Raw genomic sequence first — 19,614 nt, forward strand, 5'->3', positions numbered from 1 at the left:
CACACACACACACACACACACAGAGAGAGAGAGAGAGAGAGAGAGAGAGAGAGAGAGAGAGAGAGAGAGAATGAAATGCAGAATTAATTTTTTGTGCTATGGTTTAGTAAATGTGTCACTGAATGCTTCTTAAAATAATTTCTTCTATTTATAAATGGCATGGTGTACCCCCCTAAAGAATTCAATGAATTTAGTCACATTTAAAGTAGAAGGAGGAGGAGGAGGAAGAAGAGGAGAAGCAGCAGGAGAAGCAGCAGCAGCAGTAGCTGCCACAACATGAACTGAAGAAAGCATGCCTGTGTGAGGGAACTTGCTCCATTTGATATCACGGTGAAGGAGAAGTCCAAGCTGTTATTTAACATGGTTCTGGAGGTAGACAAGTGAGTAGGTCACAATAAAAGTGGCATTGGCCACTATATTGTTCATCATATTGGACATGATATTTGGGAAACTCTATATTGTGATTGTGAATACAGAGTTAAATACTTTGAATTTATGATTAGAGAAATAAAGAGATGAATTAGAGAAATAAAATGAATAGTGGTTTTCTGTAGATTCCACCAGCATTGACATGGGAAAAGTCTAGAAACCTTTCAACCATAGGAAAGAACAATTACTAAAACTGTTACTGGAATAGTTGCTAAAATGGCACAAGCACTCTTTAAAGTAGTGGTGATGGAACAGAATACAAAGACAATCATCATATCCAAAGAACTGGTGTTTGGGAAACTAGTTAGTCATAACTAACTAGTTAGGTCATAGTCTTATATCCTTGCCTGAACTATCAGAGAGGGAATGGAAGAGGAATAAGCATAAGATAAAGAAGGGCAAGAAATGTTTATTCCAATTTATTTTTTTTAAAAAAAATTGGCAGTGTGTCTTATTTAAATGAGTGGATGACAGTTTCAATGACTAGAACACTCCAGATAGCATTTGATTTCATGCCTGTCACTGGACTGTGAGCAAAAAATCTAGTACTAAGGAATAAAGCAGCACAGGAGTTAAAAGGCGATCTAAATGAAAGGAACAAGGAACTTACCAAATCGATGTAAGTTTGCATACCACCACCTTAGCAAAGTCCATCACATACCCATTTTCTAGCTCGTGATGAGCTCATCACACACATTGCTGATGATCACAGGGAAAGAAAGCATTAGATGAAGAAATAAAGATATTCATGTCAAGGCTTGCTTGCCTTCAAAAGACATGCTAATTAGCCTTTCAGCTAAGGAGAATTCTTTTTCGGTAGGTTTTATTTTTAGAAGGTAATTTAATGTTTTAAATCTTATTTAGCATAAAAATAATGGTATATGCTAGGACCTTTTTTTGCCATGGACGGGGCTCATTGGTCCCTCCTCAATCTGTGCGAATCAGAGTCTCAGACAGATGGGCATAGAGTTGGTGGGAATTGGGTTGACAAACAACTGACAGGAGAGAGAGAGAGAGGGAGGGAGGGAGGGAGGGAGAGAGAGAGAGAGAGAGAGAGAGAGAGAGAGAGAGAGAGAGAGGAGAGACTGAATGTAATTTGTCAAATCGAGCGTCAAACTTTTTATACAAAAGAATAACAATAAACTAGGAGAACACATCCACTAAGTTACAGTGACACAAAGCAAAAGGAATGCATACATCAAAATATGGCAGGGACCAGGTTGCTGTTTACCACTAGGAAAGGAGCCAGGTGTAATGGTAGTCTATTGTTAAGCCCACCACCAGGGGTTCGTAGTAAATGCCTGATTATGCTGTTCCTTTGGCCTAGTGAAGAAACCTGTCTCAGGGATTCCCTAACTCTTACAAGGTAAACCCACCTATTTGCTAGGCCAATGTGTATTCCCTTGTTTGGGCTACTGTCCTAAATAATCACCCTGCAGACTAGCCCTGAGCTAGTCTAGCTCCGTTTTTGTAATGCCTAATTAGTTTCACCATCTCTACTAGAAGTAAATTTGAATGTTACTGAATAGGTAACCTCACTGAATTCCTACTGAATTCCAAGCTCTTCAGCTTCAAGGATTTTCTAGGAAGTTGGAACGCTGGTGGAGGCTCACCTATGTGAAAATTCAATCTTTAAAGGCACTTATAATAAAACAATACTGAAAGAGAGCATGCACCATACTAACACGGGGATAGGGTTTGAGTATATGGGCTATGAGAATGCCAAGGTTCCAGGAGGCTGAGTTTCCTAGAAACTCTTTGCCTCCTGACTGCCTCCAGGCCTTTCCACCTCATCAGGCAGACTTCACTGGAGTGGGCGTAGCACTTTTTATGCATCTCTAACTTTACACTCTGTTCATATGCACTACCCCATCATCCCACAGTCTCTATCCTCACTTGCCTGTTCCCTCTAAGAGTTTACTTTACTTCCTTTCTGCTTTCATGTTCTACACACACACACACACACACACACACCTCAAATATACACTTACATGCACGTGTGTGCATACACACTAAAACTAGATTGTTCCAGGTGTCCTGGATCACATCCTTAATGGGAGCATCTGGGAAGCAGAGGCAGTGATGATTTTGAAGCAAACCTGGTCTACATAGTCAGTTTCAGACCAGCAGGACAGATTGAGACTCTTTCTCAGGCAAACAGAGAGCAACTAGTTTATATTTAGAGGGGAAACTCATACAGTACTTTTCATTAGTTTGATTCTCTTTTTTTTTTCTCTAAGTTTTTAGTCTCCATTCTCACCAAAGAGGTACTTTAGTTTCACACGTATGTGTATATGTATGCACCGTGTGTGTGTGTGTGTGTGTGTGTGTGTGTGTGTGTGTACCTAGGCATAGGAGAGAAGTGTGGCATTGTCTTTGTGACTCTGTCTTATTTTACTTAATCTAATGTTATTTGGTTTCACTCATTTCCCAGCACATTTGGTTTTCTCAGTGGTCGGATAGAACCTCACTGTGCATCGCTATGCTGTATGTTATTCAGTCATCTATTGGTGGTCTTCTAGGTGATCCCCTATAATGCTTATTATAAAAGGGCCACAACAAACAAAACTAGTATTTGTGAGATTTATGTCAGTGCACCACTCTGCTGAGCTTTTTCTTATATTACCAAGTGTATTCCTCATACCAATCTTGTTGGATAAGAACATCAACATTAAGCTAGAGGTAAGAAAAGAGAGGTTCACTCACTGCAATTATTTGTTATCTGGTAGCTTAGTAAATGGCAGAGCATTTGATCCCCATCAAATGTATATTATGCATTTGTAAGAAATTTTTAAAAAAAAGAAATTTTGGCCTGAGCATAATAAGAATTATAACATCAAACTGTCCACAATATTTACATAATACATATTTGCTTATGACTATCTTATATGAAAATTTCACACACACTTTTTTTTTTTTTTGATATTGCAGTCTTTGAATGACCAAACTTGTCTTTGCAGGATCCTTAGCTGCAAATTAAATACTTGAATTCAATATGTCAACCTTCCAGAACAACACAGCTTCTTCCATCATTTTCCTGCTCACTGGTGTGCCTGGGCTGGAAGCTTTCCACACCTGGATCTCCATTCCCTTCTGCTGTCTCTATGCAACTGCCCTGTCAGGGAACAGCTTGATTCTCTTTGTCATTATCACCCAGCCCAGCCTCCACAAGCCCATGTATTACTTCCTCTCCATGCTGTCCACCACTGACCTTGGGCTCTCCATCTCCACTCTGGCCACCATGCTGGGGATATTCTGGTTCAACGCCAGAGAGATCAGCTTCAATGCTTGCTTGTCACAGATGTTCTTTATTCAACTCTTCACTGTAATGGAATCCTCAGTGCTGTTGGCTATGTCTTTTGATCGTTATGTGGCCATCTCCAACCCTCTTAGATATGCTTCTGTCTTAACTGACCTTAAAATAGCTCAGATTGGAGTAGCAATTGTTACCAGGGGCACACTGATACTGACTCCTATGGTTGTCCTTCTTAAAATGTTATCCTACTGTAGCAGCCATGTGCTCCACCACTCCTACTGTTTCCACCCTGATGTCATGAAGCTCTCATGCACAGACACCAGGATCAACAGTGCAGTTGGGCTCACTGCCCTGATCTCCACCGCTGGGGTTGACTCTGTCTTCATCATCCTCTCCTACATCCTGATCATCAGAACTGTCCTCAGCATTGCTTCTCCCCAAGAGAGGAGGAAAGCCTTCAGCACGTGTATCTCCCACATCGGGGCTGTGGCTGTGTTCTATATTCCACTGATTAGTCTGTGCTTTGTCCACAGATTTGGGAAACGAGCTCCACCATATGTCCACACTCTGATTGCCAATGCCTACCTGCTGATCCCTCCTGTCATGAACCCCATCATCTACAGTGTGAAGACCAAGCAGATACGGAAGGCTGTGCTGAAAGTTCTCCATTCCAGCACGACAAAGAGCTAGGTTGTTGTTTTACCATTTTTCTACTCTGTCATTCTATGAATGAAAGAAATACCATTAGAGGAGGTTATAATGTGTAGATTGATGCTCATGTTGCAAATTTCTGATATATCTTCAGGTTTAAGCAAGAAGACAATGAGTTTAGACATAGTAATATGAACCACAATTTTTAGAGCTATTACTTTTTCCTGAAACATTTTCCATGATAATAGGGACTTTTCCTGATCATAATATCAAATATTTTCAGTAATTTACATAAGCAATCATTTTGCTTTGTTTTGCAATGTAGAATGTTTCTATTAAAGTAGAAGAGATATATCTACTACATGGCCTTTATGGAAAGCAATGCATTTTTCCTCTTCAAAGTTTATTGCCATAGTTTTCATAATAGCTAAGTTATCAAACAACTTAGGTGTCCAACAACAGAGGGATAAAATGTGTGGTGTGTATATACAATGGACTCTTCTAATTTTGGAGAATAAAGTTACAGTTTTCAGAAAAATGGATGCAACTGGAGTTCTCAATATTAAACAGATAAATCCAATCCCAGAAGGAAGAATATTGTGTTTCTGTTAGTGTGGTTTATAGATTTTATAGAACTATGAAAAATCATGCATGCATATAAGACTTGATAGCAGAGGGAAGAGTGCCTAGGAGAATAAGAGGATAGGAAGAAGTGGAGTAGTGAGAAAGGGCAGGAGAGAGGTGCATGGTGGCAGTGTTTACAGTGTGTGACATAGATTTGTGTGAGGGCATACTCATGTATACAGTCATGTATAATGAATATTTTTAAAATACCTAATAAAAATACACAGATATATAGAAGTAAAAATTAAAATTTATATTAATATATTAACAAATTATATCATGTGTATCTCTATGAAGAATTGACAAATATTCATACTTTCTTTTAGTTTCTGGGAAAAGTTTTATCATAGGCCTTCTGTGAAAAATAGTTCTGTTTTACTAAACTTTAATGTGTAATTTTTTGATTGTACTAGTTTTGTGTTCACTACTTAATAATTCTGTTCTCATGATTTTGTTTTTTTGTTTGTTTGTTTTTGTTTTTGATTTTTCGAGACAGGGTTTCTCTGTATAGCACTGGCTGTCCTGGAACTCACTTTATAGGCCAGGCTGTCCTCGAACTCAGAAATCCGCCTGCCTCTGCCTCCCAAGTGCTGGGATTAAAGGCGTGCGCCACCACGCCCAGCTGTTCTCATGATTTTGCAAAGGTCATTTTTATATAAATTAATTTTTGTAAGCCTTGCGGTGAAGGTGAGGGTTATCCAGTTATCCTGGTTAGAGGTGAACACTCCATCACTACTTTCAGTACTTTTCACCATTTATGTATCTCCTTGTTAATTGTTGCCCAGGACATAAAGAAGATTTTCTGACAAAGGCTGAGAACAGCCTAGATCTGTGAGTATAAGCATGAATATTTAGAAGGCAATTTGACACCATAATTATTGAGCAAAATAACAAAAGTAGACTCTCCCGTGTGCATGTGAGCTCCCTAGCCATGAGCTTTGAGCAGGATTACAATATCAGGTATGAAATTGCCTCTTGTGGGACAGGGTTCAATTCTGATCAGAAAGTGGGTACTTATTTCATAATACTTGTGTCACTATGACAACAGAAGGAACATCTTTCCTGGAAGGATCATTAAAATAATATAGGGTCATGAAACCATTAATTTCTTTTTTCTCTCAGAAGGCTGAATCCCACTTTGAGGTACCCATAAACATATGAACAATACTACTATGATTAAAAAAAAATACAAGAAATTGGGAGTGGTGTGATATGGAACAAGGATAAAGTTGGAAGGGGTCATGGCAGATACAATATTTCATTATAAACATGCATAAAATTCTCAAAAATAAAATAAAAATATTTACATAGTACATTAGTTTTCTTTGGGTTGTCAACATTATAAAAAAAATGAACTTAGATATATTTTAATAAGATCATATCCAGTGGTTAGGCATGGCCCCTGGTTGAGGGATGAGGCTACTGACCCATCTCAAAAATATTAACCCAGAATTGCTCCTGTATAAAGAAAATGCAGGGACAAAGAGTAGAGTAGAAACTGAAGGAAAGGCCATCCAAAGACTGCCCTACCTGGGGATCCATCCTATTTGCAGACACCAAATCCCAGACACTATTGTTAACACTAAGACTTGCTTGCTGACAGGAGCCTGGTATAGCTGTTCTCTGACAGGCTCTACCAGAGCCTGACCAATACAGATGTGCATCCTCACAGCCAACCATCAAACTGAGCATAGGGTCCCCAATGGAGGAGTTAGGGGAAGGACTGAAGGAGCTGAAGGGGTTTGCAACCCCATAGGAAGAACGACAATATCAACCAATCAGACATCCCAGAGCTCCCAGGGACTAAACCACCAGCCAAAGAGTACACATAAAGGGACCAATGGCTCCAGCTGCATATATAGCAGAGGATTGCGCTATCTGGCATCAATGGACAGGGAGGCCCTTGGTCCTATGAATGCTCGATGTCCCAGCCCAGAAGAATGCAAGGGTTGTGAGGTGGGAGTAGGTAGGTGGGGGAGCACCCTCATAGAAGTAGGAGGCAGCATGGGATAGGGGATTGTGGAGGGGAAACCGGGAAGGGGGATAACATGTGAAATGTAAATAAAATAACTGAAAAAAAAGAAGTAATATTATAATTGGACATTTTCAGCAAGAAAAAAATTATCATATCAGCTATCTTCTAATAAGGATAATAGAAAGAACACCAGTAAAAAACACATGGGAGGATAGAAAATTAATTCAAACAAATCAGTAGCCTCCCTTTATTCAAATGATAAATAGGTTGAGAAAGAAAATAAGGAAACAACACCTTTCACAACAGTCATAAATAATATTATTTATATTTTATATAAAATTTTATATAAAATATCTTGGGATAACTCTAACCAAACACATGAAAGATATGTATGATAAAAACTCTCAAGAAAGAAATCAAAGAAGACCTCAGAAAATAGAGAGATCTCCCATACTCATGAATTGGTCGGATTAACACAGTAAAAATGGCCATCCTATCAAAAACAATCTACAGATTCAACACAATCCCTATCAAAATTCCAACTCAATTCTTCACAGACATGGAAACAACAATTCTCAATTTCATATGAAAAAAAAAAACCCAGGATAGCTAAAACAAGTCTTAATAATAAAAGAACTTCTGGGGGAATCACCATCCCTAACTTTAAGCTGCACTATATAGCAATAGTGATAAAAACTGCATGTAGAGAGACAGTCAGGTAAATCAGTGGAATAGAATTGAAGACCCAGAAATAAAACCACACACTTATGGACACTTGATCTTTGGCAAAGAAACCAAAAATATATAATGGACAAAGGAAAGCCTCTTCAATAAATGCTGTTGGTTTGTCAGCCTGTATGCAGAAAAATGAAATTAGATTCTTATTTGTCACTTGCACAAAGCTCAAGTTCAAGTGGATCAAGCACCTCAATATGAAACCAGATACACTGATTCTAATGGAAGACAAAAATGGGGAAACGTCTTAAACTCATTGGCACGGAGTGAGGAAATCACCAATGGCTCAGGTTCTAAAATCAAGAATTGATAAATAACACCTCATGAAATTTAAAAACTTCTGTAAAGCAAAGGACATAGTCAATAGCTCAAATCTGCAATGTACACATTGGGGGAAAATATCTTCACTAACCTCACATCCGCTAGAGGGCTAATATCCAAAATGTATAAAGAGCTCATGAAGCTAACCTCCAAGAAAACCAAACAACCCAATCAAAAAATGGGGTATAGAACTAAACAGAATTCACAACAGAGGAATCTCAAGTGGCCGAGAAGCACTTAAAGAAATGTTCAGATTCATTAGTTATCAGGGAAATGCAAATCAAAATGTCTGTGAGATTCCACCTTACACCAATCAGAATGACTAAGATCAAAAGCTCAGGTGACAGCATATGTTGGCAAGGATGTGGAAAAAGAGGAACACCCCTCCATTCCTCATGGGATTGCAAACTGTTATAACTGCTCTGGAAATCAATCTGGAAGTTCCTCATAAAATTGGAGATAGATCTACCTGAAGACCAAGTTATACCACTCTTAGGCATAAACCCAAAAGATGCCCCATCATGCCATTGTAGCACGTGCTCCACTATGCTCATAGTGGTCTTATGTGTGATAGCCAGAAGCTGGAAACAACCCAGATGTCCCTCAATGGAAGAATGGATACAGAAAATGTGGTTCATTTACACAATGGAATACTATTCAGCTAATAAGAATGGGGACAACATGAGTTTTGCAGACAAATGGATGGAACTAGAAAATATCATCCTGAGCGAGGTAACTCAGACCCAAAAGGACATGAATGATATGTAATCACTGGTAAGTAGATAGTAGCCAAAACGTACAGAATACCCAGGCTACGATTCACAGAACTCAAGAAGGATAACAAGGTGAAGGGTCCCAGTGATGGCTTCAATCCCACTTGTGAGGGGAAGTAGGTAATCAGGGTGAGGCCAGAGGGAGGGAGAGACCTGGGAAAGGGATTGAGGAGTTGGGAGTTGCTGTGGTATTAGAAGAATTATTCCTTTACTTGCCGGGTCAATGCTTCTCTCATAAGCTCTGCTTTTGCAAATGTTGCACAAACATGTCCTATCAAAAAGTATTTGCATTTAAGAAAGACAGTTAAGAGTGTTCTTTTAGAGTGTGTTCACATCAAAGGAGCCCCTGAGAAAGCAGGGTTATTTAGTGGGAGATCTTTGATGGACTCTCAAAAGAGTCAATTTAATCTCTAGGTCTAACAAATATGGAAGCAACTTACAATAATTCCATATAAATAAGAGGTGCTCTATTGGTTTTATGTCTTTTATTTTCCTTTAAATTTGAGTTCATCAGTGTTAAAATAATAGGTCCTAAGATGAGAGTCCAAACAAAGACACCATCTTTCTGGGTATTCAGAGGCCCAAGTATAGCCAAATACAGCTCAGGCAGATGGAAGGGAAATCATCTTTGAATGAAGACATGTTAATCTGATTACGTTTAAACATTTTCAATTGATAACATGTTTCACAGACTTTTTATTTCCTAGCAAAGGCAGAATACTGAGCAAAAGCTGCATTTGTTTTTATAAGTGTAATTTCCATGCCTGGTATATTTTAACATAACTTATGTAATGAAGGACAGCCTGCATCATCTTTTATTTTCAAGCAGATCACTTAGAAAGTGCTGTTGCTCACTGGAAAGGCATGGTGCTTTTAACAGCACCTGCTAAAATGTTTGCCTACAGTCTTTAAACATTTATAAGTACCAAATATAAAAATTTTATTATTTAACAAGAATGTTTATGGGCTTAGTCGAAAAAAAATGTTTCCCTTTACCTATCTATATGAGTATCAGACATCTGACAATTTTAACAGAAATGCACTCAAGACTCTTCAGCTTTTGAAGTGATCAAGAATCAAAATAAAGCAACTCAGAAAATAGCTCTGGTCTGCCAACACTGTGATCTTTGAAGAAAGCTAGTAGTGTGTTGCTGCTCTCTGTTTTCTCTGCTCATATTCATATCTCAAGGAATAAGGATATGCTTTCAAAGTATCCCATACCTGTTCCTGTAATATGAGGATTCTTCCAATAGTATTCTCACAGCAAAGTTCAATTCTGCAATCTATTAGTTGTGTTAATGCACTTGTAATGACTATTTTTTCGTCAACTCATAGCCCATCTGAAATGCTGTATTTAATTGTCCTTCACTGTGTGGGAGCTGCACCATGGAATTCTCCTCTCCATTAGCTTCTAGTTCTTATGCACTCATGCATCTCTTAAGTTAAATTACATGCTGGAGAGTGGCAGGAGGGACCAAAGAATGGAATCCCTGATGAAGGTCCTGTGATTCTCCTCTCTTTCCTTCTGGATAGTGTCACTAGCTATATAACCATTTCCACAGACATAGCTAACATTTTCTCTCTGGACTCCTTTGTCTTGGTTTCTGGGCCAAAGTAATCTATACTCTAAGATGGTGACCATGTTATGGCTGAAAAAACAATCTACAATAAAAAAGCAGATCTTTTCCTTTTAAAGCTTCAACTTTAAGTTTTGAATTCATTTGTCTGTGCATGTCTAGATAATTAACATAGCCATCATGTTAAAACTTAGTCCTTTGTTGATGAGTTTCACAATTAACTTTCACAGCTGATTTTGTTTACAACATAACATTATTAACTGTCTGAATGCTGAACATTAGAGCTTCACAACTTATGTATGTATCCAATAGCTTCATAAGCAGTTGATGTGCTTATTTTTAACCTTGTGATTGATATTTGTCAGGGAAAATATCAGTGTTGAACAAATCTGCAAAGTATAGGGATGTAATTTCCATACTTGCTTTGGAGGTAGACTATAAAAATCATCCTATATTCTGGGACTTTAGAGAGAGAGAGAGAGAGAGAGAGAGAGAGAGAGAGAGAGAGAGAGAGAGAAAGCGCTGAAGTTTCTGGAAAGAAGTCACACCTACATTGACCATTCAACAAATGTAGTTAATTTGACTACAATGACGGTGTAGAGCTTATAATAGTGAAAGGTCCAGAACTAAGATATATTGTATTATCTTATATCAGAAGCCATCTAGGAAAGATAAAGGCATGCAAGTGCATTTTCTGGAGATGGCCCACTGCTCTGAGATTTAAGTTCCTTGGAGACTTTGTCCCAGGATGGCTTCTCACTGCTGATGTGCATTTCCTGTCACTATTCCATAGCCTAATGATTACTGGGCATCAGCCCACCCTATTGGGCAAATTCCCTGCAGATCAACATGAAGACAAACTTTCATGAGTTAGTACTGTTTAGATGAATTAATGACTTTATTGAATTCCAGATTTGATTAAAATAATTTAAAGATAAAATTTAGGGAGATGGTTTAGTTGTTTTGCTAGAAAGATGTAATAAAGTTAGAATCAAGAATAGAATGTATCCCTTCCTCACAGAATAGTAAGTACAAGCTGCATACTAAGAAATACAGTGAGTCTTCACAATTACACTAAGAAGAAAAATGGGCTTGGGATAAATTTGTGATCAAGTAAAAACATTCATTCTAGGTCAGGTCCAAGGATGAGGCCACAGGTGTGCACTATGGTGAAGCAAGGCCATGTGAAACTGTTGCTTTAAACTTATAATGAACTTATAGAATGAAACACTGCTTTGTACTCACTATTGACATCTTTCTCTAACTCTCCTTTTGTGTAATATTTTTGTCTATGAGGTAATTTGTTAAAAAAAACTTGTCTCAGAAGGTATAAAAAGGCCAGAAATAAGAAAGAAAGTGGTGACAGGGGTGGGGTGGGGCGGTGCACTGCCCCATTCATTCAAATGTATTTAAGGCTAGTCCAATGCACCAGATGTATTTATGTATATGTCTGTTTGTCTATATGTATGCATATACAAGCGTGTGTTGGTATATGTGCATGTGTGTAAGTATGCATTAACACTTGTGGAGTGAGGCCCGACCATAGTATGTATGGATATGAGTGTGTTTGTGTCTCTGTGTGCTGTCTGTGTAAATGATTTTCTTTCTTTTCTCTCTGGTTCATAAAGAGTTAATGAGTTCTGAGCCTCTTGCCTGGCCAGTTAGAGGTCCTTGAGCCAAAGAGAAAAGAACCCTAGCAATTAAACCTTTTTTATCTTCTTAATCCCCTACTGCTACCAGCAGGAGTTTATATCCAGAAACCAATGGCTTTAAGCCTCAAAATAGCAAAGAGTTAAAGAAAGAAAAAATTTACCAAAAGTAAGTTACTTTTGCCTGAGCAATCACAACCTTTGGGACCGCAACCACCAAAGTGCCCATCTCTGTCTACTCACTCCACCTAAATACCAGGAATTCCCAGGGCTAGCTTAGCCCTTAAGTAAACATGCACTGTTCACTTTTGTGTGTGACATAACATCCTGTTGCTGTAAGATAAGTTCTTTTGGACTGTATAAACAGCTTCATAGTTCCAACACAAAAGCTAAGAATGTAATCAAAGAGAAAAGAACCCTAGCAATTAAACATTTGAGGTCTATACTGAAAGTTCTCCCAATTTGCTGTAACTCACATACTTGAGGTACTTACCAATGTGTGTGTGTGTGTGTGTGTGTGTGTGTGTGTATGTATGAATTATATAAATATACGTTTTATGAATTTTTTATACTACTGTGTTGGAAAATAAGCTGTGTTTCCAGATCATAGTCATTTATATTTGGCTCCAGAATAGTCTCTTAATTCCTTTGAGGTGAGAGCTGAGGTCTTTATACTGACAAACAGTTGTATGATGTACAAAATGAAGAGTCTCCCACCCCCCCCCCCAGTCCATGCATAGCCATCTCCTACCAGCCCCTTCCTTCATCCACATCACCCACAAAGTGGTGTATTTGTTGCAATTGATTGTTCATTATTGGCACATAAAAGTCTTCTGAAATTTATAGTTTATAGTAAAGTTCACTGTTGGTATTGTTTGGCTTATGGGTTTAATAAATGAATAATGATGAATATCTCTGTGGGAATAACAGGCAAAGTAGTTTCCCAATGTTAAAATTATGTCTTGCACTCACTTACTCATCTCTCTCCCTCCATGCTCCTGGTGACCATCTCATAATGTTTTTTTCTTTTCTAGAGTGTTATATAGTTTTTATTATATAGTATATATAGTAGTATAAAGTCTTTTCATATTGGCATCCTTTACTTAGTAATAAATAATGAAATGTCCTTAGTGTTTTATCATATATAGTTTGTTAGTTGATTTTAGCACTAAAATATATTCCATAGCATGACTGTGCTTAGAATTGGTGGTTTGTTTTTTTAAATAAGACCCTGTATCAATCACAGTGTTCAGCCTTGTACCATGATTATTCTACATCCATCCTAGCATTTCACAGAGAAAAGTTGCCTTCACCAATGTTAAATGTCAGTTAAAATTGTATTTTGTGAATGTATGTTCCCTTTGAATATCATTAGTATTTGTAATAATAGGTACATGTGCATTATTGAACTTCATCCTATGTGGCTTCCATTATTTTTATTTGGGTTCTTCATGTTTATTTAAATGTCAATTAGATCATTATGTCATGCCCTGGTTGCAGTACTGTGCAGAGTTACTATTTACTGGTTTTTTTTCTAGCTTGATTTACACAGTATTTGTTCTCATTATTTATTATACTTTCATAAATGTAGATTCATTTATAAGGAACACTTTTTAATGAACACTTTTACTATCTTTACCAGTTATATTATTTACGATCGATATCAAATTTGTGCTTATCTTCTCATTATCATCTCAATCTAGTCGATAAAGAAATGAAATATACTATACTGTCTGAAGAGCAGTAAGGTCTTATGTATTCTATCCCTAAGGCCACAAGAACTTAGATATGGTTAGTTCTATGATAAAATGTAACATTTTCCTATTATCATAGAAATATTAGTGTGTAAAGTACAATGGGGTAAATCAGACTGACACATCCTTTTTTTTTTTTTTTTTTGGAGGAGGAGTATAGAACTAATTATTATTTAGATGTGTGTGTGTGTGTGTGTGTGTGTGAGTGCACACAATGTTTGCTTTTTGAGGTTGTTAGAGGATAACTTGCTAGAGTCAGTTCTTCCATGAGAGTTCCAAGCATCTGACTTAGGTTTTGCTGTCAAATTCTAAGGTGTTTTTGTGTCAGTGCTTTGGAATAATTGTAGTAGGGCATTTGGGAACCAAGGGAGCCAGTGGAATCTGGGAAGAAATTCTTACTGGTGGACAGCCCTATGTTTCTAGTTCTATGTGAAACATCATTCTTAACCCAAACCTACAAAAATAGACATTGCAATTGTAGATACGGGGTTCCCAGGAGTTTTATTAATTTTCCAATTTATAAATGGTAAAATTTTGCTTTAAAGGTTACTCTTCCAAATATATTTTGCATATCCATGCGTGTAAATTCAGTGTAGAAGGGAGGAAGAGAATCAACAATATTCTGTTGTAACAGGAAGGACCTTATACTTTTTTTGTATTATATTTTATTAATGACAGCATACTTAACATTTTTCTGTAATTAAAGTTTGTCTAAAAGACCCTTAAAAGATTTTTTTTCTGATTATTTTATAATAAACAGAAGAAAAGTGACAAAGTTGGAGACCTATAGAGAAAGCCATGATTTTCTTGAGGGACTTTGGACTATTTAGTCTGGATTATTACAAAGGTAAGGAGGAAATTTATGGGAGGGGGATAACACTGGACTGTAAAAAAAAAAAAGATTAAAAAAATAAATTTTAAACTTACAAAAAGAGGAAATTTAATGTTAGAACAGAGAGGAAGCCAGTGTATGTGGGAACAAGTGGTGAGGGTAGTTTGTTAGCTTCCTAGCACCTAGGGAGTTACAGAATATCAGAAAATTAAAAACCCAATGGAAAAACTTATTCACTAGAAAACATAGTTTAAGTCATTCACAGAGTTCACGTTATTCAAACTGGAATAAGTTATAGAAGCCTCAGTTTCTCAAATAGTTTTTTTTCTTTAGCTATGTCAGAACTAAGGTAAATAAATAGATGATATAGATAGAAAGTTTGCCACCAGTTACAAGGACAATTTCTTAGGTCATACATATCACACATGGAATGGAGTTGATTACATCGGAATTGATCTAATAATATATATGAAAGACTATTAGGGATAGTATAATTCAATAACTAGCAATTAGTATCTGTTATATGGATTGTATTTGGTTAGATATTGTAGAATCTTTACAAATCAAGGCATTTTTATCTATGTAATTAATTAATATCCTCATGAGAACTTGCGTGGCTCATATACAGACATACCAATGCTTACAGTCATATAAAGGTGGACAGATAAGGCAAAACACTAGGAAAGGAGAATGATGGGAAGACAGTATTGAATGTCACTGGAGACATGAAAAACTTAATGAGGGTATTTAAAATGAGTCTTAAAGCTGTAAACTTTCAAGGTGGAAAGTAGGTGAAAGGTTGAAGTGGAGTGGACAGTAAAGTTTATCACCAGGAATGGTGCAGACATCTGAAGGCATAGTTATGCTAATTTTCAAGTCTTGAGATTTGAGACACGTGTTAAAGCTAAGAGAAAGTTGAAGCCAGATTATAAAAGTTATCAGTTCATTAAGTTTATCTATGGGAAACAAACCCAAGAGAGAGATTTATTTCTCTTTTAGAATTTCTTTTCAGCTGAGTTCTTGGAAAATTAATTTAAAACATCTGCAGCTGATACTTTCTGGGAAGGGCAAGTCAGGTTTTGCCAATGGAGTGTCAGTGGGTGTATTAACCCCACTCGAGGGTAGGCCCCCGTGCCTAGGAGCACTTGGCCAGCACAAAGCAGAGTCATTTTGGTGGGGGGGGGTGTTGCTTCGTTTTGTTTTGATATTTTCTGCCTTATTCATTATTCATTTTGATTTTAGTATTTTACTTTTGATGTTTTTCAGAGTGAGAAACAGAGAGAAATAACATGAAGTTGGGTAGATAGGGATATAGGGGCTCTGAGAAGAGTGGGGGAAGGGGAAATGATCAAAATATGTTGCATGAAAAATTTAAATTAGGAATAAAATAAAAGTTAAAAATAAAATGTAAAATAATGAGGGATAATGAGAATCTGCGTAAGTGTTCTGGTAGTTAAAAAAAGAAAAATTCATTAGGAAATATTTTGAATGTGCTTGATTGGATCATACCTAGATCCATATAACTTTAGCCTTTAATATGTAATAACTGTGTCTCATCTTGAAATAAGTCTATGTGATTACTGATTGTCAAACACGAGGTCCTTTACAATATACCAGTCTGAGAATAGCTCTCTGGATCGGCTTTGTTTTCACACTGTAGATGATGGGGTTCATCACAGGGGGAATGAGCAAGTACACATTTGCAATGAGAGTGGGCACATAGGGCGAGGCGTGTTTTCCAAACCTGTGGACAAATGACAGGCTGATCAAGGGGATGTAGAAGATGGCCACGGCAGTGACGTGAGAAATGCAGGTGCTGAAAGCCTTCTTCCTCTCCCCAGGGGATGCGATGCTGAGAACTGAGCAAATGATCAGGGCATAGGAGAGCAGGATAAAGATAGAATCCACTCCAGCAGTAGAGATAATTGCAGTTAGTCCAAATGCACTGTTGATCTTTGTATCTGTGCATGAGAGCTTCATCACATCCGGGTGGAAGCAATACGAGTGATGGAGCACATGGCTACGGCAAAATGATAGGCGCTTAAGAAGCAGGACTAGTGGGGTCAAAATGACAGTCGCTCTGGTAATGACTGCCAGACCAATTTGTGCAATCCTTGAATGAGTTAGAATGGCAGCATATCTCAAGGGATCTGAGATGGCTACAAAACGATCAAAGCCCATAGCCAGGAGTACTGAGGATTCCATGATTGTGAAGAGATGAATGAAGAACATCTGTGACAAGCAGGCACTGAAGCTGATCTCCCGGGCATTGAGCCAGAATATTCCCAGCACTGTCACGATTGTAGAGATGCAGAGACCAATGTCCGTGGAGGACAACATAGAGAGGAAATAGTACATGGGCTCTTGGAGAGTTGGTTCAGTAAGGACTACGAACAGGATCAAAGAATTTCCAGATAGTGCAGTGAAATAGAGGCAGCAGAAGGGGATGGAGATCCAGGGATGAGCCCATTCCAATCCAGGGACACCAGTCAAGAGAAAAGTAGGAGAGGTGGAGTTATAGAAGATTGGCATTACGGCCTGTCCAATCAGAATCTTGACTTCTTAAATCTAGAATTTTGAAATTATTTTAGTTGAAGTCAGATAGGCATTCAGTAAAGTGCATGAAACTTAGGGTCTGGCTCAATTAAGTTTGACATCTATATGTACCCAGTAACACTTTTGAAACCAGTTAGGAGGGCATTACCAGATAGATGGCTTCCTAATGCCCCACCCGATCCATTGTCAACTTTAGCTGTTATATTTCATTTAACTTCTGTTGACATAATTACCAATTCTTATTTTTGAACTTGATATAAATAGAACCATGCAAATGATGCTATTTTGTTGGGAGTTTTTCATTCAAAAATTATATGTAGGTCTCTCAGAAAACTCAGCTATTTGTTTAATTAGGTTTGAACTAATTTAAATTTATTCAGCTAATTTTATTTCAATTTTTATATTTTATATAGTCACCACTTATTTTTAGTTAAAACTTTCAATTCTTTAGTAGGTGCTTCAGTTCTTATGAATCTGAAACTTGGAATTCTTGTTTGTAGCACTAAAGCCCTGCTGTGTTCATGATTATGGAAACTTCTATTGTGGTGGTGGTCATTGAGTCAAATTATACGTTTCTTATAAGCTCATATAGCCTGGCTCTTAATCTGAATTTGATTTGCTATGGGATTCCAGCAATATACATCAGTGTGTTAATTTTAAGACTGTCTCACACATTCCTATAAATGTTTGTGTAAATTTGTGTAAATTTGTTTTGAGCCTTCTGATGAATGTGAAAGATGTGTTTGTCTTCTAGATAGATAGTCTTAGAAGTTTGGATAAAATCTTCAAGTTTATAAAAATAGAGAGATGATATTGGGAATCAAAGAATACAAACTAAACAACATTGTTTGATGATAGTATTCACGGTGGTAATTATGATATAATTTTGGTTCAATTAATAATATTATTTTCTACTAATATATGGAGCAAATGTGAGATACATATCTTTGTTATTAAACATAAAATGACTTAAAACTTCTACTGTCCAGACTTAAAACACATATTTCAAGAGTGTGAATCTCCTTGATGCTGAAGGAGAGGGGTGGGGGGAGGGTGGGTGGTGGGGGGAGGGTGGGTGGGTGGGGGAGCACCCTCATAGAGGCAAAGGGGAGAGTGGTGTGATGAGGGACTTGTAGAGGGGTAACTGGGAAGTGGGATATCATTTGAAATGTAAATGAATGGGATGATTAATCATTTAAGAAAGTATATGTACCTATTTTATGGCCTGTATTTAAATTGGTGGGCATAACTTTTAACAAATAATAGATCTGGCAAAATATGAATACAGAAAGTAGTGCATTTGGAAAATTACATATTTACTATAAAAGCCAAATAAATTTCATTCAGATTTGTGTTGATTATGAAATAGAAGACTTTCATGGTCACTTCACTGAGTTATGCCTAGTATCTAACTACACTGCTCACTTATGGACATAGATGAAGATGAGTTTGCCAATTTGTATAAAGTATTGTTTGTTACAAATTTAAAATCCTCAGGCATTACAAGGACAATACTTTTTATTTTTTCATGCTTCTTTATTTTAAAGCATTACTGTTCTAAGACTAATATTATTAATAGTAGATCCACCTAGATCTTTTTTTTTTTTTTTAATTTCTTCACTTCACACTTTTGAGGCAAACTCAAACACAATATGACTGTATCAGAATTCGGTTTTCTCCACGGAAAAGGCTGTGTATTTTAAACAGCCTTTGTATTTTCTTTCTCATTTTATTATTAGCTCTCCATTAATTAGTTATATGATAGTTGTGCATACATGTCTGCATTTTCCATAGTATGCAATTTCCATAAAGTATGCCTCCAAACTCATAAATCTGCATATTCTCACCTTGTCTGGTTTTGCAGACATTTTTGAAATTAAAATAAAATTAAATTATTTCTCCCTTTAACTCCTCCCATGTAACCTCACCCTCCATTCTCTCAAATTCACAACCTCTTTTTCTTTCATTGTTAACCACCACTTCCTGTTGTGCTGTAGTGTGTTTAGTTCATACCACTTTTCCAAAACTTCCATTTCAGAGTAACTATATTACTAGCACATTGCAAAAGGATACCTTTCTCGACTCTTCTATTTTTATTAAACTTTCAACCCTGATAGAGATGAGCAAACATAAGATCTACTGCTAAGATTGAAAATCATCCTAAATCAAATATCACTGAGAGTAATTCCTTTAAACTAAGGTGTATGGAGATGATTTAAAAGTAGTCCAATTCTTCCTTATACCCACAGATGAGTACAGCCCTCATCAAGGAAATTTCACCTTGCAGTAGAGGCCATGGCAAAAAATCATAACCAATCAAAATGCAGAGTTGTGGAGCCCAGTCTCAAAAAATATATCCTGTACCTAAGGCTCAGGGAACATGGTAGGAGAAAAGGAGGAAAGATTCTAAGAGTCAGAGAAGCAGGGGGTTTGCTGTAAGACTGTCTTTTAGGAATCTCAGAAATGCCTAAAAAAGATGTGT

At 37.1% G+C, this 19,614-nt stretch overlaps 2 protein-coding genes across 2 annotated transcripts; one reads left to right on the forward strand and one right to left on the reverse strand.

Annotated features, from left to right (window-relative positions):
• The first annotated feature begins 3,424 nt into the window (after nucleotides 1–3,424).
• On the forward strand, nucleotides 3,425–14,591 carry LOC110332639 (olfactory receptor 51F2-like). The gene is made up of 2 exons (XM_021213941.2): nucleotides 3,425–4,375; nucleotides 14,505–14,591. Exon 1 carries the CDS (start codon nucleotides 3,425–3,427, stop codon nucleotides 4,373–4,375), a length of 951 nt encoding a protein of 316 aa, XP_021069600.1. The 3' UTR covers nucleotides 14,505–14,591.
• A 1,572-nt stretch (nucleotides 14,592–16,163) lies between these two features.
• On the reverse strand, nucleotides 16,164–17,108 carry LOC110332752 (olfactory receptor 51F1-like). The gene has a single exon (XM_021214100.1). It carries the CDS (start codon nucleotides 17,106–17,108, stop codon nucleotides 16,164–16,166), a length of 945 nt encoding a protein of 314 aa, XP_021069759.1.
• Between the last annotated feature and the right edge of the window lie 2,506 nt (nucleotides 17,109–19,614).

This window comes from Mus pahari, chromosome 1 (assembly GCF_900095145.1).
Source record: "Mus pahari chromosome 1, PAHARI_EIJ_v1.1, whole genome shotgun sequence".
Taxonomy (NCBI): domain Eukaryota; kingdom Metazoa; phylum Chordata; class Mammalia; order Rodentia; family Muridae; genus Mus; species Mus pahari.

Bases quoted from the DNA above. Each gene is read 5' to 3' on its own strand.
- LOC110332639 (XM_021213941.2), top strand. From the start codon at position 3,425: ATGTCAACCTTCCAGAACAACACAGCTTCTTCCATCATTTTCCTGCTC.
- LOC110332752 (XM_021214100.1), bottom strand. From the start codon at position 17,108: ATGCCAATCTTCTATAACTCCACCTCTCCTACTTTTCTCTTGACTGGT.